At 38.8% G+C, this 23346-nt stretch overlaps 1 protein-coding gene across 8 annotated transcripts in view; it reads left to right on the forward strand.

Moving 5' to 3' along the window:
* The window catches only part of TANC2 (tetratricopeptide repeat, ankyrin repeat and coiled-coil containing 2), a 271466-nt gene that overhangs the window by 48708 nt on the left and 199412 nt on the right, over positions 1–23346 (forward strand). For all 8 annotated transcript variants that reach the window (XM_049800633.1, XM_049800635.1, XM_049800637.1 and 5 more), the window contains one exon: positions 9235–9334. In XM_049800633.1, the coding sequence (XP_049656590.1) occupies positions 9268–9334 (67 nt within the window). In that variant the 5' untranslated portion in view covers positions 9235–9267. The remainder of the gene's footprint in view (positions 1–9234; positions 9335–23346) is intronic.

Consider the following 23346-nt stretch of genomic DNA (forward strand, 5'->3'; position numbering starts at 1 on the left):
AGTTCCATATTGAATATTCTTGAGAGTTGAGTAGGTTTGCAGAACAGGCTTATAGCAGCTCCTTAATTAGGTCTGCATTTTAATATGTGGTTTTGATCAGTTAAAAAATAAAGAAAATAATTCCATGTTTCTTTTAATTTCTTAATGTAGTCAAGTGCTGTAAAATTTCCTGCCACTTCATACATTGCCTAGCCTTTTGTTTCCATTTTCTGTCATAACACTGGATCTTCAAAATTAACTTAAGATTGATAGGAGCCTCAAATAGAACATGCAGTATGTAGCTGGTGTTTTTTTGAGTGACGGATTTTTGGCTGCTCTATGTCATAGCTAAAAGTTGAAATGCAAGCAGTTTCTGATGGAGAAACTTGCTGCGCTTCAATCTTTTGGTGGTTTGGGGCAGAATGAGGATTGTTGATCCTGGCAGAAAGAGGCTTGTTGATTCCAGCTATAGAAAGTGCGCTAAAATTTCTTTCTAAGGCAGACAGTTTAACTAGACTCAACTTCTGCAGAACAGTGCCATGTTTTATTTCAAGCTTAAGTACTTAGTTCAAATGGTTGTTGATGGTGGCAGCTATTAATAATATTTAAAACCAAAGCAGTAATTTTTACTAAGGGCGACACAGAAGACACTAAAAGCACTGAAGAGGAGTTGATGAAAGTGAGGTGGTTGTATTCCTAACTTTTCTTCAGTTATCATTTTTCTCAGAGGCAGTATAATTGACTTTGTATATGGAGAAAGTAAGTGTCCCTCATGAATTCAGCCTGTATCATTAATCTAGAATTAGAAACCAGGTTATGCAAAATAATAAAGCCTTGTTCAAAATTAAATTTCCTTAATTTCAAGGTCACCACGTTTTCATATTCAAGAGAGAACTGGTTCTGACTTTTGACTTTCTTCAAGTGAGTGATTACATTCTTTCAGTAGTGTTTCTGATCTCATTTTAAATAGCTATTTAGTTTTTTTGGTGGTAAATCACCACACTTAAATAAAAAGTATTGTTGGAGAAATTTTTTTCCCAGGAGAATAAATTCAAACCTCGAGCCACAAGTTATGGTTGCAAAGTATATCTGTTAGTATTCTGTGATGAGCAAGCTTATCCTACCAGAATTGCTGCTGTTTGAGAATGGTAAGGTTATCTAGATTCAGAGTGATCATAAGCTGCCCATCAGTGGCATCTCTCTCTTCTAGCAGCTGTGCTTTTTATTCTTCATCTCTCTTAGTAGAAGTATGACTCTGTTCTAGACAAAATGAAAAACAAATGTCTCCTGTTAATGGAGGAGAGGGAACTCAAGCCTACACAGAGTACATCTGTGCTGAGTGATGAAGAATGGCACCTTTCTGGTGGTGTCCTCCTGCTGCTGCCTTACAGCTCCAGAAGCAAATAGCTGCTTCAGCCTGGCACTGTTGCCCAGCTAATTAGTCCTCTGGAAATGCTGTGTTCCAAACACAGTACAAAAATGAGCTGTTCCTCAGAGTAAGTTATATGGGTTTTCATGATAATACAGTACCCGTCTTATTCTTCTCAGGCTCTAACTGTATAAAAGTTACCTCTGAACATAAACACCGCAGACTTTAAGTGAACATAATCACCACAGACTCATCAAGAAATACGTTTGGCCATGTTTACCTTAGGGCTGTTGTTGGGAACTCCACGTACATGGGAATATTACCACGTTATGCTCTCAGAATTACTTTTCAACTGCAGCATTAAAGGCTGCTTTATTTTGCTAAAATAAAAGCAGAGATTGAAGCTGAGTTCCTGCTTCCTTGTGAAACATTGTCATGTTGACCTGCTGCGCGCTTGTGTGGTGTGAATGCTGTTATATGTTTTGCCATCAAGCGTACTTGGAAAAGCAAAGACGGTAGGGGCACATCTAGCTGCTTACAGGAGGAAAGGAGAGAGAACAAATGCAGGGGCTCTTGAGTTATGGGGCTTAGTGGCAGGATCTGTAGGAAAGGCAGTCAAGAGATCTCTAAAGTATTTTGATGAGGAGGGGCCAGAAGGGATGGACAGATAGACCTTCATGTCAGGCATCCTCCATCATAATGATTAGTGTTCAGGCTTTCATGAGGGAAATAATTTTTGTTCATACGCAGTTGATCTAAAGCCTATTAGAGAACTTTGTCTAATAAACCCTTAATTGCTTAAAAACCTGTAATTGGTAGGGTTTAGTCCTTTTAATTCCGTTTTTGTTTTCCTTTTTCCAAATAAGCCTAGAAGTTCTTGGCATTTTTGCTAGATTACAACAATGCTTTTTTCATCCCTAAAGTTCCTGGAAATACTTAATGTCTAATTTCTGCTACTGTGTTTTTAAATCTGCATCGACCAAGCTTATAAAGATACGTTTCCTTTGACTTCAGAGTTGTTGTAATCAGTTATTCACACTCATGTTGTGAGTCAGAGCTGTTATGTGAGGCAGAGAGTTTAATGAATTTGATAGTCATGAAGTTTGTGGAGCTTCTGACATATACTGACAATTACCAGTTACGACGTGTGACAGTCTAGTCTTCCTGTGAATGTCGGGAGTGCTGCTTAAATGTGCTCTTCTGGGCTACTAGTCCTCGTCATTAGGTTGTCTCTCAAAACATCCTCTTGAATTTCAGGGCAATTTAAAATTGGAGTGTAGGTTAGACTCTGAATAATTTATTTGAGGAGCATGAGAAGTTTCAGTCTAGCAGCTGTTACAAGCGAATGTGGAAGAGATTTCTGTGTACGATGTATGTTATACATGGAGTAAATGCTTGAAAGCCTAACTCGGTTTGTGTTGTGTGTCTTCCTTTCATTTTTCAATTTCTTTAATCTTGTGATAATTAGCTTTATGAATCTGTCAATTCTTTTAAAAAAAATCCTTGTTACCGATTCCTTTCTGAAGTTTGAATGCTCTTTGAAAACAGTTCATTAATTTCTGAAAGGTTAGAATTTTTGTTCAGAAAATGTTAATTTAGTCTTTACATGCTGTTAAATCCTGAAAACTAATATTCAGAAAGGTACCTTTTTTTGGCATCTTAATATGCACTACTTATTATACATAAATCTTAATTTCTAATGTAGTGAGTTCAGCTTCCTTCATGAAGAGAGATGATCTGGTGCTACCAGGAACTTTTAAAATAGAATATTTTATGAGTAACAAGCTTTTTTGTTATTTTGCATAACTGAGTGTGTATTTTCTGCCAGAGGACTTTTTTCTTTTTCAGTAAAACACATAAGGAATTCCCCTTTTAAAAAAATCTTCTTTCCATCATGCCTGTTGGGAATTAATGGAATATGTATTAAAGAAGTGTGATGGCTCAGGATCTTCTGAGATAGGCAGAAGCAAATAAATAAGGGAATAAGCAGCGAGATACGGACTAAGCATTTTTCCGATTGTCAGTACAGAATATTGTCATGGTTTTTTTCAGCAGTAAAAGTACAGAAATTAAGGCTTGTCTAATGAGTTTGTTTTTAAAACTTTATTTGTCGTATTCTTCTGTGTATACTCCATTGACTTGGTGCTGCCATGTCCTGATTCCGATTTACAAAGTTTTGTTTCATCTTCAGTGATAAAGTCTGATAGAAATGAAGTAGGAATGCCTGCCTGCCTTCTGCACTCAGTAATCAAAAGGGGTTTGTCACAGTGGGCTTTCAACGTTCCCGTTTGGGTAGGACTATGCCACTAAGCCGTATTATAATGCTCCCATCTACAGCTTGGCAAAACATTGCATGGAGGTAGGATGCTGCAAGATTTACACTTTTTAAGCTCTTCTGAATTTTGGAAGTGGTTTGTCACTGATGGATGTAGTGATTTCTCATTGAAAAATGTGTTATGGTGGAAGGTAGCAAATACTTCCTATTTGTATCTATGTATTTATAGATATAATGTTATAAGATTTTTTGACTAGATAGTGTTCATAAACTTCTGAATATTAGGAAGGTTCTGGGAGTAAATTCAGTCTTAATTTGCTACAGTGTGAGCTGCTGCCTGAACTGGGATCTCATGGTCTGGCACAGACGTGTTCTTATTTACAGGCTTTTATTTCACTTACTTTTAAACCACAAACTAATATACGAAGAGGTAGCTGACAGAATTGTTGAACCACCTCCAATTTGGAAGTATGGGCTTTTTTTTTTTTAGTTGTCCATTTCGCACATTCAGTTAAAGCTCTGTCATGGCTGTGCCCTGACTGTACTCATTAGTCTGCCGCTCTGAACTACTAAAATCTGTGAACATCACCGTCATGCACAGGCAGCCTAATTGGGCTTTCTCCTAACTGAGAATTCAAGGAGAATTGTGAATGTGTATAAGGAAATCTGTTTCTTTTAAAATGTTTGGAAGACCAAAATGTTGACAGTTATTTTACTTTCTAGAAACAACTTTAGAAATGTCTGTCCTTTTACATAGCTATTTTCACTATGGAGGCAAGGCAGAAATAAAATTCGTGAGAACTGTGCATTGCAGATACGACTTAGATTGTATTCCCTTAATACTGTTGTGGTTAGAAGCTTTTCATTATTGGAAAAACCATAGATTATAGTTCTACTCTGGAAAGTATGTCTTTAATAACATCTAATGCTAATTTGCACAAAACTTAACAGCAGTGGCCGAGTAATGTTTGTACGTCTCATTGGACATCAAACACTTTTTTTGAAAAAGAGCTTAGCTTTACTAATCAGCTTTATATAAAAAATAATTTTATTTTTAGTGAGGTGATCACAGAAGAGGAAAATACTGGGATCTAGCTGTTTTAGTGGTGGTATATGGGGCAAAAATAATTTGCTTTGATTTTGAAATTCTGTGTCTAACAGACAATGTCTTTCCCTAGGAAATCTCTAAAAAGAAGCAAAAATTACTTCTGTGGGCTCTAATAATGTGTAGCCACCCAAAACGTGAAGTAGTTTTCACAGCCTGTCTACAAATTCTGTCTTAAAATTAAGAAAACAAAGAAATAGGCCTTAGTCATCCAGGAGGATTTAATGAGATATTGCAGACTTGTTTAAGCTTAGCATTTGGTGTAAAGTTGCAGCTTGTAGCGTTCAGTCTGTCTCTACTCCCTTGGCTTTTTTTTTCCTTATTGTATTTGTACTACTGCTTTCTCATGCTCCAGAAACTGTTTTTGTTTGTGTATTTCATTGAAATCTAGCTTTGTTAAAAGGTAACATGTGACAGAGTCTGTCTATATCTAAACCAGAAAATACTTGAGCTGTTTTTTAAAAAAGCTACTTTTGTGAAGTGCCACTGATACTATGCAACAGAGTTCATCGAGATAGTGCCTTTTTATTGATCTGCTGATACTGTTTGGAGACTTTTGCTCGCATAATAACTTCATTAGATTTGGTAAAGTTACAAATGACAAGCTAAATGACAAAGTGTAGTAGCTCTTGGTTGCTGTATTTGATGATAGCAGTATCCCATGGCAGTGGGAGTGTAAAGGATCCCCATCAGCATACTGTGTTTTTAACTTCTGCCGACACAGCTGCTTGCGAGACTGGAGAATTAACCTGGACTGTAAGATGTATTGAGGAGTTCATTGGGAGTAAGAAAAAATGTCTGATCCGGCTCCTTCTAATACTGTAATACCATTTGCTATTTAATCCTTCTAATTCCATGAACTAATATGACCAACAGAATTCTTAATTTAGAGTACCTATTCTTAAATATTATTTCTGGCTTATTAGCTAAACAGAGGAGGACCTGTGACCACATTTGCTCAAAGCCACAAAATAAGGTGGCTGTGCATGTAAAAGAAAAACAGCAGTTGATTTTGGTGACCTGCTGATTCTGCTACTCTATATTGTGAAAACCTTAACTAATCAGGACATAAATTTACTGAATACTTACATTTGGAGTACTACAACATTGTAAGACACAGTGAGAAACTACGTCATGAGTTGATGCTAAACTAGGTCTATTACTAAAAGGCCTTTCTTTCCACCTCTCTCCTGTGCCGGTCACTAAAGATCTAGCAGTCCTCTGAGGCTTCTAGGTGAGCTCTGAGAATGTGGAATTAGTCCTTGAGACATCCCATAGCTGGTAACTCAGGGTCTTAATGCAAGACATCAGTTCTTTCTCTACTCCATGGTTCTTTGGAGCAAATTCATGGAGGCCCCATATATGGCCTATGCAGAGACTTAATTAAATCCCGGTAGCAGCACAGCAACTTCTGGCACAGTTTGCCACGTGAAGGCTAGAGGTAGGCATCATTAGCCAGTCATCCTCACCTTTGGCACTGTTCAGGCTCAGTCCAGTTGGCTCCTTCAGCATAATTAGTATTAATGAGGTTATACCTCAGCACTGATGGCACAGCTCCGCTTGGTTCTCTTCTCAGTGGAAGCTGATGAGGGGATCATCCCTAAACCTCCTTCTTAATTTGTAGGAACTTTGAAGTTTTGGGCTGTCCACTGACTACCATGAGAGTTTGATTGTGAGGAAGATGCCATTATAAAGATTGATTGTCCTTCCAGACTTAGATGGGACTCAAAATGGATACCTGAGAGCTGCTTTTTTAAAACAAACAAGAAAAGAAAAAGGAAAAATCCTATGCTTTTCTGTAGTGTTTTTTAGCAGGAGCTTTCTCCTCTACCCTAGTCTCACCAAATGCTGGAAGATTGTTACTTATTTACCTGTTTTTTTACCTAACTCTGAAATAGCAAGCTGAGTACTTTACAATCCCCTTTTGCCTTTCCACCTGCATTGGCTAACTAGTACACAATGCCACAGGTAAAAGATGAAAAATAGGACGTTATTCGTGGCTGGTGATAGTCAAAGTCTGATGTTACTCTGTCATCAGCAGTGGAGTTGATTCTGATTTACTTTAGCGTGAATAGAGAATCAAACTTAAAGTCTGCAGGTTACAAATGGTACCATTGCTTAACGCACCGGAGTTGCACGCTCCGAGTATGACTTCCCTGGGAACGCTTTCAAGGTCTTACTCAGACATGTGGCACTATAGTCACTGTGCTAGGTTAGTTAGGGCAGGAAAGTTAGGTTTGGGTAGAGGAGCTCAGTGCAGGCTGCATTTTCTGCCTACAGAGGGGATAAATTCTTAAATCAGTTAGCCACCCCTTTGCTCCGTGCTTCACCATTCCAGCTGCACTTCCAGAAGTACCTCTGCTTGTTGCAACACAGTTGTGTATTCTTGCAAGCACGATGCGTTAGTGTGAATTATTATTAACCCTGCTAGCTGGTGAAACTTTTTCTCCTTATTTTTACGTATTACTGTCACAGAGCAGAAAGAAACTACCTCTTCTTGTTTTGCCTGTCTTGGAAAAATGTTGCTAGGGGATAGTTATTTAAACTTTTAGGGAGAAATTAACTTCATTGTGGCTATGACACTTGGCTTAATATAAGAACCACTTGAGTCTGCTTTTTCTTAAATAAATAACTAGATCAATCAAATGTACACATTATGTTATCAGCATAGTGCTCAGTACCGTAGAGGAGGAAAAGATAAGTCACATTCAGACTCAAGCAGTTCTCCAAAGAGTAGCAGGAGGTGTTTACTGCCTTCTTGTTTTCTTGCTCAAAGCCTAGATAAATACATTTGGATTAGTGGGATGTTGGAGGGATTATAATATTACCATGCTCTAGAATAAATTACACTTTGAGTTTCGTTGCCTCCTCTTGCGTTTAATGTCTACTTCATATTTTCTCCTTCTGATGTTGCAAACGGTGTTGTATATGAAGAAGTTTATTAATAACAGATTGTAAGAGAGGAAGGATATGTAAACCCAGAAGTTTTCTTTCTATGCTGCAAGCTGGAACACAGCAGCCATCTAAAGAAACTAAATAAACAATTCAAATTTAAGACAATTGTGTTTGTGCCCAGATGGAAATTTTTTTGTAGTCATGTAACAGTAGGATGCTTCGAAGAGGGGTCTAAGCTTTGTTTAGGAGCCCTGGGAATAAACCTAAATACTAGCTCGTTGTGCTTTGATGCCATTATGCCAGGCCTCAGAAAGATGCCAGATGATACTCAAGCGATTCATAGATGCAAAGGAAATACTGGTACTGTATTTCTTGTTTAATATTCATGGATGCATGCATACATGCATGGAGACAAACATAGCCCCAAATCTGTTTGTGGAATCTAAGAAGTGAATGGGAACTCCTGAAAGTCAGGAAAGGCTAAAGTTAATGTCATTCGTGCATGCTTACTGGTGTTCGTTATGTGTGGGCTCTGAGTTACTGCCTTGGAATATTAGTATCTCTCAGTGAGTGAGTAAGTCACATTAAAAGGAGTTTCAGTGGCTTTAAATATGCATATAAAGCTCTTTGAACTAGGTATTATTGTATGAATGTACTTGAAAATATTAGATAAATGTGAAGAAACTCAAGATAGCATTTATTGAGCATCCTCCAAGAAGAACCTAATATTGTTGCAGGAAAAAATTTCATGATGTATTTGTATAAGATGAATGTGTTACCTTGTAACTATGGAATATTATGTGTACAATATAAGGAAAGTTGTGATTTATTATATGTCCTGATCAAAGACTCTTCACTATTCTTTTGGTCTAGTTAGGAGCTGCTTTTGTGGTTGCTGTTTTGATGGTTTACCTACTTTAGTAAGAGGATGTTCCACCAGAACAAGCTGTCAGTGTGTCTGGTGAACCCAGAAGCTCATTCTTTTATCTTCAACAGCACAGAGACAACTTTTTTTTTCCCCGGAGACATATAGAGCAAGGAAAATATATGGATAATGTTTCTGTTTGATTTTTGTGTCTGTTAACTCTGGGTTTGAGTGGCTTTCCTGCTCACGACAGTTTATTCAACTCACAGAAGAATTTGACAGTCAACTAGCCCAGGAGCTAAAGACAACAGCTTTTGTAGTCTGCGGGTTGTTGTCAGCAAGATTGACTTTTTCTGAGCAATGTGAAGGGTGGCAACTCTTTCTGATAGGTTTGGCTGTAATAGTAATGGGAAATGGAAGCAGAGTTTGCTAAATGCTGTGTCTTTCTCAGTTTAATGTGATAATAATTTGGTCAAATCATTTGACAAAATAGGTAGGTCATGCTAGCAGTGCTGGAATTGTGTTGTCCTGGAAATAGACTGGATGAATGAAAGCGAACAGAATGGTAGGCTTTATGTGGATGTTGATTTCTATTGTTAGGAAATGTATTGGCAAAATAGTTTTTCATCATTCTAAGCTTTTAATCTTGTTTTTAGCACTTTCTCACTGCTTCTCTGCAATGGTTTCCTGTTGACCAAATTGGAGTGTTGATTTTTTTACATCTGTTACTCTTTTGCTTTACACAGTTTTTGGGATACACAAAGTGGAACAGGATCGCCATGTTTCGAAACAGTCTCAAGATGCTTCTTACAGGAGGGAAGTCAAACCGCAAAAACAGGTCCAGTGGTAAGTAAATGTCAACTCCTCATGCATGTGTTTTATTTACAGTTTTTGAAAGTACTCCTTTTATGTGTGTTTCGGTCTTACTGGGTCTTTTTTCTTTTTAATGAATAGATGTACTCAGCTGATGATCTTGTAGACTCAAAACATCATCATAGGTCATTTTAATATTGTGCTGTGATTTAATATTTAAAAATATATGTATATTTATTTAAAAATGTATGTAAACCACAGTCTGTTTTTATTGGGGAAATAAGATGTAGGGACCAAATAATATTTATACATAATCCTGTAGTAAACTAACATTAAGGTTCATGTTTCAATTATGGAAATTAAGAAAATAAAAATTTTTCCTTGAAAATGACTGTGAGAACTTATGGTGGTAAAATCTTCATTACAGACAATACTTGTGATAGCAGTAGCAATTGTTTTTATTTTTTTACTTTTAAACAGGAGGGAGGGGAATGGGAAGAGATGGAATTAAGGAGAAATTGCCCAAATTTAGTCACCAGTTCTGTTAGTCTCCTCTTTCCGCCATCCCAGGAAAGTTTACAGTTAGCACTGGTTCATATGGCTTGGCCCGTTTGATCCATGAAGGAGGTTAGCAGAGATTGTAATTGTGAAGCAAAACATTATAAAAATATTGATATGCTTTAAAAACCTTCTTATTTAACTTCTGTTTTTATTTCCAAAATTGGAGTGCTGGCAGTGTAAGAGCTCTTAATTAGATCTTTCATTTTTCTTTTTAAAGCCATCTGGCAGCACATTTTGAATATTTTGGGATACAGTGTTTATTTGTGCTTGTGTGTCTGTGTAAATAGTGCATATGTATATTCCATGGGAAACCACAAGTGAAGATGCAGAAGTACAATGGTGATAAATGCAATGGAAAAATCAGGCTGTTTTCCCTTGGTTGAAACAAGTTAACTTGTTATTTCTCACAGTGCCAGAATTTCCCTCCTCCCCCACTTTTAATATCTTAGTACCCCGAGTTTTACGTGGGGTAGGGGAATTGTGTTTTTCAGCAGTACAGCTTCGCTGTGTCCTGAAGTTGCCTGCTAGCGGTGCTGACTTTGCTTTGGTCCTTAGACATCAGTAATCTGTTAGAGTCTGCTCTCTGATGAGAGTCCCAGTTTGTGTTGGTTGATCCTGAAGATATTTGTCATGAAAAGTTTAAGCGGTGTGTCATGGTGTTGACTTCCTTGAGTTAGTTATTGTAATTGGCATGAATCTCATATAGTGGGAAAAATGTCTATTTTGCAAAGACGCCCTAAGTAATTCCAGCCTGAGGTCGTGGTTGTCATTCACTGTTTTTATGAAGGAGATTTTCTTTTCTTATGAACTCCTTAGTCTTTTGTTGCAGGAGTGGTTAATCTGAGGGAGGTATCTGCATAAAAAGGCAGGTTTGGGAAAGACACGCGAGTAGATGGCTCTGTCTTCTTGTGATTTTGTATTTCTGTGAAGTATCACATTTATGACTGAAAGCTCAGGAAAGTACAGGTCCTCTGATGATACTCACAGTCTTTGGGAAAAATGGTAAATAGACAAATATCTTAAATTGTGGTTTCTGTATGAAGCCGTATCTTTGTCAGATGTTCTGTTATCAGTCCCTAGTATTCCTTTTGGCTTATCTCCCAAAGAAATATTAAGGATCTTGTATGTGCAGAGCTTTGCAAATACGTGTTTCTTATTTTATGAATGAAAAATGTAAGTTCTGAAATAATAAGATTTGATATGCTTGTACTTCTGTCTTTAAGCAAAATGGAAAAAGAGATGGGTCTTCTTAAAAACCAATATGGGAGCCTTTAATAGATGAGGTTTTCTCTAATGCCTAATGACCATACTGTATGTTTAATTTATTGCATTTCTGCCTTTGAAATAAGTTGCTTTATTGAGAAGTTCTGTTGGCATTCTTCAGGGGAGGAGAGGGAATAGAAAAAGGAGATGATAAAGTTTGTTATATTAACAGTGTCCAAATGGAAAACATCCCTCCACTGGAAAGTAATTTTTCCGATAAGTGTTAGTCTATCAAACTATAACATGGCATTAGATGAATTCATTGCTGCTTAGATTTCTTTTTTTTTAAATAAATATATTTAATTCTGTATTTCTTTGCAACACAGTAAGTAAAAAAAATCAGTAGCTCTTCCAGGTACATTTCTGTGTAGCCTACAGTATTATAAGCCCGAAATTTGCTTTATTTATTTGCTTTGCAATTCTGGCGAACTACAAATTTCATGCTTTAAAAGTCAATAAAAAAGGAGAGTGCTTATCTAATAATATACAAAAGGACTTTGTCACCCTGTCACTGCAGTGACAGAGCAGTCCTGCGCTGGTCTGAACAACCCAACTTGATACTCGTTATCGTACTTGTCTGCTTTGCTTACCCTAAACCTCCGTGCTCCCTTTTTCTTTGTCCTCCCTTCCTTCCTGGACTCTTGGTATGCGAAGGAAAGGATCTTGAGGAATCCTCCCACCCCTTTGGATAAATGCACATGTATAACTACAAGTCCAAGCATTCCATTCTCTAGAACGTTTTCACATGGTGAGCGTGTACCTTCAGGTCACCTACATCACTGTTGCCTTCACTGTTAAGATTTTGTGGGGGCATAGGTGGGACACTGGGGGTTCTGGATATTTTTCAGCCAAGTGCTTTAACAAGGTTAGGTATTTAATGCGTTTAAAAAAACGTATTTATCATTAATCATGATTTAGATTGCTAATTAGAGGTTGGAAATGAAGCTTCCCTGCTGGTTTTGGTGTTCTGACGTGCCTTGTGGCCGCAGAAGCTGTTACCTCATGGGGCAGTGTGGTCTGGAGGGTAGAGCCAGGGGAGAGGGAGGGTGAGCTGCCCTGGCAGCAGAGGCAGATGTTTCCAGAACAGCCCGTGTTCACAGGGAAACTGCAATGCAGAGCTACACCCATCTCTGGGAATTGGGAGCAAACTCAAAATCATAAGTTCTGTGTTGTGAAAGTAATCTATTAGAGGTTTCAGCTCTGCTGTTGATTCACCTTCCATGTAATGATTTTAAATTACATAGGTAGGTGACAGCCCACTCAGGTGTCTCTGGTGCGTGTGGGTTTGAATGAATTGCAGAGTGTGTATCTTAATTTCCTACACTCCAGTCATTTTGCATTCCAGTGCGGGAGTAAACCTTTGAAGGAGGGTTAAAGGTATTGTGGTTTTTTTTCTTGGGGAATCCAAGTGAGCACACTGGCCTTTGAAATTACTGCTCTTTGCAGTTTCTTTCATTTGCAGTAAAATAGTTAGCAAACGGGGTCAGTGAAGTCAAGCTAACAATCCCTAGATGTTGTGATGTGGTTTTGATAATTCTTCATGATTAAAAGAACACTGGTAGTGGTAACAGTAAAATGCCTTCTTATTATTCCTCCTTCAGAAACTGCTGAGCAACTTCTCTGAAGAACTGTGGTTAAAATTTATTTTGACTCAGCTGGGGTGTTGTTTTTTTTTTTTTTTGTAGGTACTCTTTATGGTATTGTGGTTCAGGAACACACAAAATATTTATAAAAGAAGAATACCAATTACATCTGTATGAATGTATAGTTACATGCAGTAATGCCAATTAAAACAAATGAATTTCTACTGCAACATCAGATTGTGTAATCTCCTGTGGTTAATTTTGTGTGTATGTACTTTCAAAACTCTACTGATAGGACTTTGTAGCAGCATACTGTATGCAGTATAACTCTGTGCATGTGTATTTGTGCACATATTTAATCTCTTGTCTTAACAAAAATTCTCTTGTGACTCAAGGGCGCTCAAGATATTTTACAGTAATGCCTTGAGGACGCATTATGACTGCAATAGTATTTTGATTAGGCTGTATTTTCATCTGTCATAAATGGATATTCCACAAAGCTACCAGACAACAGTGTCTGTGAAGCTGAAACGTGATCTGAATGTAGTTAAATATTACCTTTATTTTTCTATTCTAAATTAATTTACAGAGATATGCAGACATGTAAGTTTTCTGACTGCAGTGTGTATCCAGGATAAAATTTACTTAGGATATGTTTGTTTTAAAGTGTAAAAGGACTGCGCTTTGCTCCATCCTTTTATCCCATCTGGCTGAAGACCCGACCCGGCATGATTATTGTGGCCAGAAGCCCTATGGCTAGGGCAAGCAATTGCATTAAAACATGCAGGTAGGCACTCCTGCATGCTGCTGCTTGTCAGAAATTTTTGTGAGGCTTCTCTCCCTCTAATTCAGCCCTTCCAGGGCAATTCTGTTCTAGTCTCTGAGTCCAGAGACTATAAGGTATTCTATTGTTTTTATCTGTTTGTCAAGGACCTGTTTCATATTTATCTGCAGTTTGCTTGCTTATACTAAACATTCATTGGTCTGGGTGTGTATTTAATTAGTTTACATCAAATCAGTCTGCTAATACATTCATTCCAGTATCGCGTTAGTGAAATAAGTCTGTGTAACGGATCCAATCTTTCTACTTATTATAATTATCCTTGTTTCTTTTCCAAGCAGGTGGACTATTTCCTTCTTACATTATCGTGTCAAATTAATACTACTGTAAGAGTTCAGATTCCCTTTAGAACCTAGTAGAACTCAGCTGCAAAACTGCGCATTTTATTTGGTTTTGTATTTCTCCTCATTTTGTGAGGTGTAAGTCCAGGATTTGTGCCTTTTATTTCTGGCAGAGGCCGAGGTAGATTCTTAAAGTACTCTTGTCTTTTTTTGCATGTTAAATTTATCTGAGGCATGTAATCCTTTATAAACTAGCCCAAAGGCTCTGCTTTTTTCTTCTGAGTTGGCTAGGAATTGTATCTTACTTGTTCTTAACTGATCTAATGCACACCATTTTTATCTTGAGCTTACCAGCTAGGAGCCTGCCTGTCATTCATAATATTTTTGGTGTAGGGTTTTTAAAACCTGTTCTTCCCTTGTTCACAGGAGAGCCAATTACTTCTAACTTCCAATGTATTTATAGGGTCTTTTGGAACCTGCCACTTTATATTTTAATTCCAGGACTAAAAGAGCTCCTGTCAAATGTTCTTCTCTTTTGATTCTTGCCTTTCTAAGATAAAAGGCATTTTTGTGAAGGTCTCATCACTGCTTTGCCAGAACTCCATGCAGTTTCTTATCTATCTGATCTCTTTTGGAAGTCTAAGCATAATTTGTACCCCAAAAGAGTTTTAGAAGGTCACAATTGCTTTTTGGATTTCATTTCTGAAAGAAATTGCTGAGTGATGAGATCCAGCTGGTGGGTCCTATAGATATCGGGATAACTTAATTTAAGAAGGTATTAGAAGCGAGATATTAAAAACCTCTCAGACTTACAGAATGTGTTGTGGTACTGAATACCAAATGTATCCACATGTTCAAGGTACTCCATCCAAATAATAATTCAGACCATTTTCTTCCAAAATTTTGCTAGTTTTTCATAAATCCATTTTTTAAACAAATCTTGAGTATGTTGACAAATCCATAGCTCCTCTGACTGTGCTGAAGTCTTGTCCTTGAGTTTATTAAGAATGAACAGACCCTTCCTGAAAGTTTGTTTTTCATTTATGTAATTTAGTGTATTTCTTCTTAAGAAGGAATTGTATTGGCAAGTTATATGTGTAGACATGCACCCATTTTTCTTCTTAGTAAGGCCTGTTTACTTGGTCAGACTATGTCTTGTTAATATACCAGTCTCTCTTCCCAGACAAATAAAAGATGCATGGACAATAAAGCTTCTGCTTCTCTCCTGCACAGCTATCGTAGAGATAATTTTAGCAGCTCGTGCCCATATTATTCTAATACGTATTTCTTTACTTCTGATGATTTTTAATAACAGCACAGATGTTAACCTAACTTGCTTTATAGCTCATAAATAATTCTTTTTTGACAGGTCTGTTCAGTCCTTTACTGTGTTTATAATTTTTTATTAACTGACTCAACTGTTCCACTAGAGTTTATCAACCTGTATTGTTTTATGCTTCTGTGTGTGAGCATGTGGGGGGAGTGGGGGATAATCCAGCTCTGTCAGCCTAAGCCTTGCCAATATTTTCACAAATCTGACCATCACCAGCTGTAACAACAAGTGTGTTGACTAAGGCTGCCTCCATCCTGTTATGAGTAACAAGCAATGGATATCCTCACCCCACCTCTTGTGTTTCCAGAGCCCTAAAAGTGACTTTATTACCTGAAACACTGTTCAGTGAGTTTTGTTCCCACACCCTCTTTGTGGCTTTTTCCACCCTCTTGAGATTTAATTTATTGTTTTATTCTTTATGTTTTTTGCTTTCATCAAATACAGATGTAGATATATTAATCTTCTGGAAAGGGATTTTTTTAGTCCTGTCTCGGCGTTTCCTGATTGTCATCTCATGGTGCTATATGGTATTCTTAAATGAATTGATGTGCAAAGTTTTTTAGAGCCATATTTTAAGCCTTCCTCCTTGCTTCGACTCTCCTCTTCTAACTTCCCTTATTGTGGTACAGTTATAAAACTCCTTTTTTCTTTGCCCCTCTTTTCAAGCCTTGCAATATGACTTTCCTCCATTTTTCTCAACATTTCAGCTCACCAGATAACTGCATTTTGAGTGCATTATTTCTGGAATCTGGAATATTTCAACTTGTTATGTTTTCTTTCAGTTAAATGTTATTGAATACTCATAATCTTGTGGATCTTCTCAGTATTCCCAATTTTTAGGCTTTATTTTTTGTGGGGGAATTGAAAGAATGCCGTGTTTCTTAATGTCTGATTTTTATGATAGAGCAGAATCTCCCTGTCTTTGAAATGCTGTTATTTTGGGCTCTTTACTATGAGGCTTAAGTTTTGGCGACTTCTAAATCCTTTTTCCACACTTATGTTGACCTGTTCAATATGTTACATTGTTTGAAAGGCAGGCTCTGTGTATCAGCTGTATTTACGGTTTTGATACAGGTGCAGTTTTTATTTAGTTCCTCCCTTTTCATTAAAGTAGCCTGTATCAGAAATACTCCTCTTTTTCCTCTCCCAGGACAAAATGAATGAAAGAACCTTCAGATTCTGTCCCATTTGTTCAAAAATGTTAAACTGTAAAATTAGGTACATGGGTTTGGGGAAGCGAGAGAAAAATGTTTGATGTATTTCTTCTATGCTGGTTGCTCTATTTGTTTCAGATAGTTAAAAAAGAGAGGACAGCATGCCCTGGGTATTTGACAGGATTGCCTCCTTTGCGGCTGCTGGGAGCTAGTTCTTTTTCTTTGGCTTTTTTACCAATTTTTCATTTCTATCAGTGCATCTACAAGCACTCCTTTTTCCTCAGTCATCCACATTTTATTTTTCAGACGTATTCCTACTTGCTGGTTTTTATCCAAGATTTATCTCTAGGTCAGTGAGCCCATTCTCAAGTTCTTCCATATCAGCTTTAATCCCTCTCAAACCTTTCCCTTCATTAGCGATTCTACAGATCTGATTGCTGAGATTAATTCACCGAAGTCCCTTCTAATAGCGGGGGCTGATTTGTCCTCCTGCTCTGCTCTGAATGCTGCTTCCATTACGGCAGCCATCTCCCCTTCTGCTGTCCTCATGCGTTGTTCTGAGCTCTTTAACCTCCAGAGAGTTTCTTCTAGGGAAAAGAAAAAGGCTTTTTAAACCGGTCCTTTATGTGGGCAACCATTCTGCAAACAAGGGAATCGATTTTTGAAATTAAAGGGGTCAGGAGTGGTGATGTTTGCAGGTTGTGCCATTTCCCCTTCAGAGCTCTGCCCTTAGGCAGTGGTCGGCTCCACTGACACTGTGCCATCTACCACCTTTTCTCATTCTAGACTTATCTGAAAGCCTTCACTGTGCATGCTTGGGTTTGAGCTGTCAGAAACTACAGTAACAATCATTTGCCTTTGTGGGTTATATGTAATACTTTCCATTGAGTGTTGTACTGGCAGAATGCTGTATTTGACCAGAGCTCATGGAGTTCACTGGTCTTCTATATAAGCTTTGGTTTCATGCAGGAATGAGCAAGACAAGAAAGCAAGGGGTGCTGGTGATGGATGTCTGGGGCTGTGAGTACAGCTGTGGAAGCTGCTCTTGTTTCTTGCTGGAGAAGGAAGGTAGGAGGCTTGGAAGAAAAGAGGGAAACATGATGTTGGGAGTATCTGTCTTCCTCATTTTACATGGTATTTGTTTCTACTGCATTTGCCAACAGTTTAATGAGGCTGCATAGTGAATATTGTAACAGGTTTTAGAAATAATTTTTAAATTTCCTTGTAGCTACCCCCCCTTTTTTTTTTCAGAAGGGTATTTTTATAAACAGAACTGTTCAGTTGTGCAACATAGCTGCTTTAATCCCTGTTGAGTAACCGCTGAATGCTGCTTGAAGAACACAACTGGCTTTTTACTGTACTGATAACTGCTAATAAACCTTGAAAGAGCTTTGAACAGCCTCTTCACACAAAGAATATCAGTGTAGATAGTGTAGTATGAAATAAAGTTGTTATGAGTTGGAGCTCCCCAGTTATTCTCCAGGAAGGTGGAAGGTACGTGCCAAGAAGCCTGAGAAGGTCCCTGAAGACTAGGAAAAGGCAAGCGTTATACCCTTCTACGGGAAATAAGAGGGTCTGGGGAAATACAGGGTTGACAGCCCTAGCTTAGTCATGGGAAGATTATGAAGACTTCTTCAAAGCCATTTCCAGGCATGAAAGACATCAAGGTCTTTGGGAGAAGCCAACACAGAAAGATTCATCAAGTTCTTAATTGTGCTTGAGCAGCCTGATTGCCTTCAGAGATGAAGTGACTGGCTCTGCAGTTGGGAATGAGGTGGTAGAGACAGCTTGCCTTGACTGTAGCAAGGCTTTCAACACAGCCTAAGACCCTTGTGGCCAGCTGGAGGGTATGTGGATGGACTGCAGCCTGAGAGGAAAGTGTCAGGCTTGAAGGAGGGTGATCAAAAGTTCAAAGTCATAACTGGTGGTCAGTTATGAGGAACATTCCTTAGGGATTGATGCTGGCATCAGTAGTACATAGCATCTTTAGCAACAACCTGGACAAGGGATGGAAAGCATCCTCACCAGATCGGTGGATAAGACTGTCTTGGAGGCAGCAGCTGATACATTGGAGGGTGGGGAGTCCGAAGGATCCCGATAGACTGGAGGAACCTTACGGAGTTCAACAAGGACAAATGCGAAGTCATGCTCATGGGACAGGCACTTGTGTGCAGGGGGTGGATAATACTATGATCTTTTGGTTGGGTGCTCACAAAGAGGTGTGGTATCAGGGTTCCAGACCTTCTCCTGACAGGTATTTAGGTACTTAGTTGTTATGTGCACAGAAGTGGAAGCATATTGGTAAGTAAAGAAAGAGAGGAAGCAATTGCTGAATGTATGAAGAAGCAATGAATGGTCAGTGCTGTCAAATAGTGCTTCTTTAATGATTGAAGTAGAGTGCTAAAAATTAGCAATATTGTCCATAATCTGTGTGCCTTAGATTTATATTTGTAAAATGGGGACAATACCTCATCCCTTACCCTTGCATATGAGCAGTCCATTTTTGTATAACACTTGGGTATTTTGATGACAAGTACTGAAAAAGAGCTCACAGCTGGTACTGATTTTGTCAAAATCTTCTTACTGTGTACTAGGCGAGTCAATGTTGTTGAGCTTTATAATGCAATACTGCATAGGTGTTAAGCAAATCAGAAGCATCAATTCTATTATTAAATCTAGTAGAATTTTGGGGGCTGAGGAAAGAAATATATCAGTATACTATTACAGTCAGACTTTAGTGACACAGGGGTGGAAGGGGACAGAATAGAATACGTATATTCTGTGAAATTTTGGATACATCTGGGATTTCGTGGTGTTACTCACATAGCCACTAGTGGGTATATACTAGCCACCTATAGCTGCCTTACTCTTGCTGAACCAGTAGAGGGAGTAGAAGTTTTCTGACAAATCATGTCTCAAAAGCTGTGCTGAAATGCACCATGCTGACACGCAAAGGGGATAAAGTTACATTTTTCCATGTCAAATGACCTTGCCTTCTCTTACTTCTCAAAGAAAAAAGTTTTCTCATACACAATTCAAAAAGAATATGTACACTTGCTTCAAAAGAAAATACCATAATCAACTTGAGGGATTTGCGAAGCCAAACTGTTGGGAAAGTGGAATGTCCTTTCCAGGATCTCTGAGGAAACCTTAATAATTACTGTATCTATAATAGTTTTAAAAATACAAACAAGTCGATTAAGAACAAAGGTTTATATCTGTGAATTCAACTATTTCATCTGTAAAATCAGTAATGTCTAATGACTGATCTTTGTCTTTCTCTACTGGAACAAGACTAGCCCCAGTTCTTAGGTAAGCAACAGACTTGGATTCCTTAACTTAAAGGACTATTTAAATAACATGAATAATCTAATCTGTAAAAGTGGATTTCTTTTTTTTATACACGCAAACTAAAAGTAATGATATTCACAATTCTGGAAGGTTATTAAATATCAAATGTTGCTAAGTAAAGAAATTGTTTTAGAAATATCCAACACCTGCATGTTGATTTTTGTCATTTTACCTTAGTGTGTTGAATATATAATGTCTATTTTCTTGTAATCAGAACTTGATGTGGCACAAAAATAAGCAAACATCTTCATGTGCAGGAAAAATAATTAAAATGGAGAAAAGTTGAAGCTAAGTATCAGGCTTTGTATTTTTGGTCTTTTTGAACGTTGCAACTGTAATTTCTGTTTGCAGCGAAATTCTGCCTGCAAGGATTTCAAATTAATCGATGTTGATCATAGAAAGCCATAGGAAATCTCCTTTACTAATTAGCTTGTGAGTTTTCACATCACGTGACTTGGCACAATTTCAGTAAGATTTTCCAAGCAATAAATGGCATCGATAGATGAACCTGGTTGATCTCTTTCTCACTGTATAATGTGCAAGTGTGCAGTACTACAGCAGGAGCCTGTGACTCATGGAGGCAGGTGAGTTGAACTCATCTCTCAAGAGTAAATTCAGCTCTTTGGAAAACATTCTTTCAAGGTGGCTTTTCACAACTTCTGGTACTAAATTTAGCTTTTTTGGAGTCTGCGTTATGAAGAGATTTGTGAAAGGCTTATACTTCAATGTCTTTTCTCTGATTAACTTGTAGGAATGTGTTCGGTGGGACCATAAGAGAATAATCTTTTAACAACAATATATATTTTTTTTCTGCAGTGTAGGTAATACAAAGAATATAAAGCAGAAACTTTGAGTGGCAGAGCATGTGGCACAGATGCTACAATGCAAAAGTAATGTTTTTATATTAGTTTGGGGAGAGGGAAGGAAGGTTCTTCTAAGTATCCTTTGAATATTATAAAATACTGTGGAAGGAAGAAATATTAACTGCTGTGTGGGATAGAGGGAGTCTGTATTCCCAGTTCTATTGTAAAATATCAGAATGCAAAATAAGCCTCTCGTCTCATAATTTCATTTTGTGTTTAAGCTTCTAAATGTGGTGATAAAAGTCAAGATGAGACTGTAACTGGGTGGTGGAAGTCATTATTAGGTTGTTACTTTATTAAATTTCATTTTCAATGTGTTTGATTTTTCAACTGTCCAGTTATAAAATAAGCAGCAAAGAATATAGAAAAAGATGGATGAGGTGTGATGACAGTCAGCAGAAGTTGTAGTTACTGCTCTGAAAGAAGCATTAGAGTACCTCTGTATGTCAGAGACAGCTTTGGGTGGAGAGATTAATGTACTCTTTGGCTATAAGGCAAGCCAAAGTTATGTCCCAAGGTGGTTCTAGCTTGATAGGATCTGAAATGCTAACCTTGAAGAGTTGCTGTTGTGATAGGAGTTGAAGCAGCTTTAAGCAAAGGTATGACAGATGATCGCGAGGAAGTTTCTGGGATGTCAGAGTACTGCTGATTTTGGGGATGTTTGTTTTTTTTATTTTAATTTAATTTTGGTATTTAATCACAGTTAAGAAACAATCTGCAGTTTCATCACCTTTTGCAAGAAAGAAGGAGACTCATGGAACACGATTAGAGACTGCATGCTGATTCTGTGCTCCATGTGCAAAACATTTTTTGCATATCAGACACTTCTGTACTGGCTGGAAATGTTCTCTCTTACAGCGTGGTAGGAATATTCCTGAACAAAATGAAACAAAGCCTACTTCATGAATTATTTTTTATTTATTTGATGAATGAAAGGTGTATTGGACTCACATGGCAAGGTTTTGGTAGTGGGGGCTACAAGGGTGGCTTCTGTGAGAAGCTGCTAGAAGCTTCTCTTAAGTCTGGCAGAGCCAATGCCAGCTGGCTCCGAGACGGACCTGCTGCTGGCCAAAGCTGAGCCCGTCAGTGATGGTGGTAGTGCCTCTGGAATAACAGATTTAAGAAGGGGAAAAAGTTGCTGGGGCACAGAAACTGCAGCTGGAGGGAGGAGTGAGAACATGTGAGAAAAACAACTCTGCAAACACCCAGGTCAGTGAAGAAGGAGGGGAAGGAGATGCTCCAGGTGCCGGAGCAGAAGTTCCCCTGCAGCCCGTGGTGAAGACCATGGTGAGGCAGGCTGTCCCCCTGCAGCCCAGGGAGGTCCACAGTGGAGCAGATATCTGCCTGCAGCCCATGGAGGACCCCACGCCGGAGCAGGTTGGATGCCTGAAGGAGGCTGTGACCCCCTGGGAAGCCCACGCTGGAGCAGGCTCCTGGCAGGACCTGCAGATCCCTGGAGAGAGGAGCCCAGGCTGGAGCAGGTTTTCTGGCAGGACTTGTGACCCCGTGGGGGACCCACGCTGGAGCAGTCCGTGCCTGAAGGACTGCAGCCCGTGGAAGGGACCCACGCTGGAGCAGTTCGTGAAGAACTGCAGCCCATGGGAAGGACTCACATTGGAGAAGTTTGTGAAGGACTGTCTACCTTGGGAGGGACCCCACGCTGGAGCAGGGGAAGAGTGAGGAGTCCTGCCGCTGAGGAGGAAGGAGTGACAGAGACAAAGTGTGATGAACTGACCCCAACCCCCAGTCCCCGTCCCCCTCCAGCGCTGGGGGGGAGGAGGGAGAGAAAAAAGGGAGTGGAGTTGAACCTGGGAAGAAAGGAGGGGTGGGGGGAAGCTGTTTCAATATTTAGTTTTTATTTTCTCATTATCCTACTCTGATTTGATTGGTAATAAATTAAATTAGTTTCCTCAAGTCATCTATTTTGCCCATGATGGTAATTGGCAAGTGATCTCTCTCTGTCCTTATCTCTACCCACGAGCCTTTTGTTATATTTTCTCTCCCCTGTCCAGCTGAGGAGGGGAGTGATAGAGTGGCTTTGGGGGGCATCTGGTGTCCAGCCAGGGTCAGTCAACCCACCCCAAAGGTCGTGTCGCTAGATGCCGCAGGAGGTGCACGGAGGGCGGTGACTTATGGCTCACTGCTTCTGTTTGCCCAGGCTGTACTGTTACAAAGATGACTGAGCCACTTTGCTTGAACCACTGGTGGTTTTCTGTGTGCATACCCAGTTGCTGGATCCCTGGTGTCCTTTAGCTCTTTGGAGCATGACTAGAGGGCGAACTTTGCCTGTTCTTCTGGTCTGTGGTGGTTGTATTCTGAAGAGGTTGGTTTGTCTTCAGTGCTGTCTCCAGAGAGCTGAACCCTCTGGCCTTATGTGTCTGTTAACCAGATCCATTTTCATCACACTCTCCTCAGTATTATTAATCCTTATCAGTCAAAGCATGCCTTTACTTAAATTTCCACCAAAGATGTGGAATTTTTCCTTTTTTTTTTTTTTTTTCAGTTCCTTAAGGTAAATATTATTCAGTGTGACTTATCCATGGGAAGTGTTGATACAGATTCTTGCATTTGTTTATTATATTGACAGATGTTGAAACCATATTGCTCCATCCTAGATTTATATTCCAGGTATGATTGGCATTTTTATTTTTGAGAGATTTTTGTGCACTAAATATTGGCCAGCTTACATAAACCTACTATCTATAGTGAAGTGTTCTAACGTGTGACCATAGGGTGGTTTAGGTTGGAAGGGACCTTAAAGATCATCCAGTTCCAACCCCCCTGCCATGGGCAGGGTCACCTTCCGCTAGACCAG

This window comes from Accipiter gentilis, chromosome 5 (assembly GCF_929443795.1).
Source record: "Accipiter gentilis chromosome 5, bAccGen1.1, whole genome shotgun sequence".
NCBI lineage: Eukaryota > Metazoa > Chordata > Aves > Accipitriformes > Accipitridae > Astur > Astur gentilis.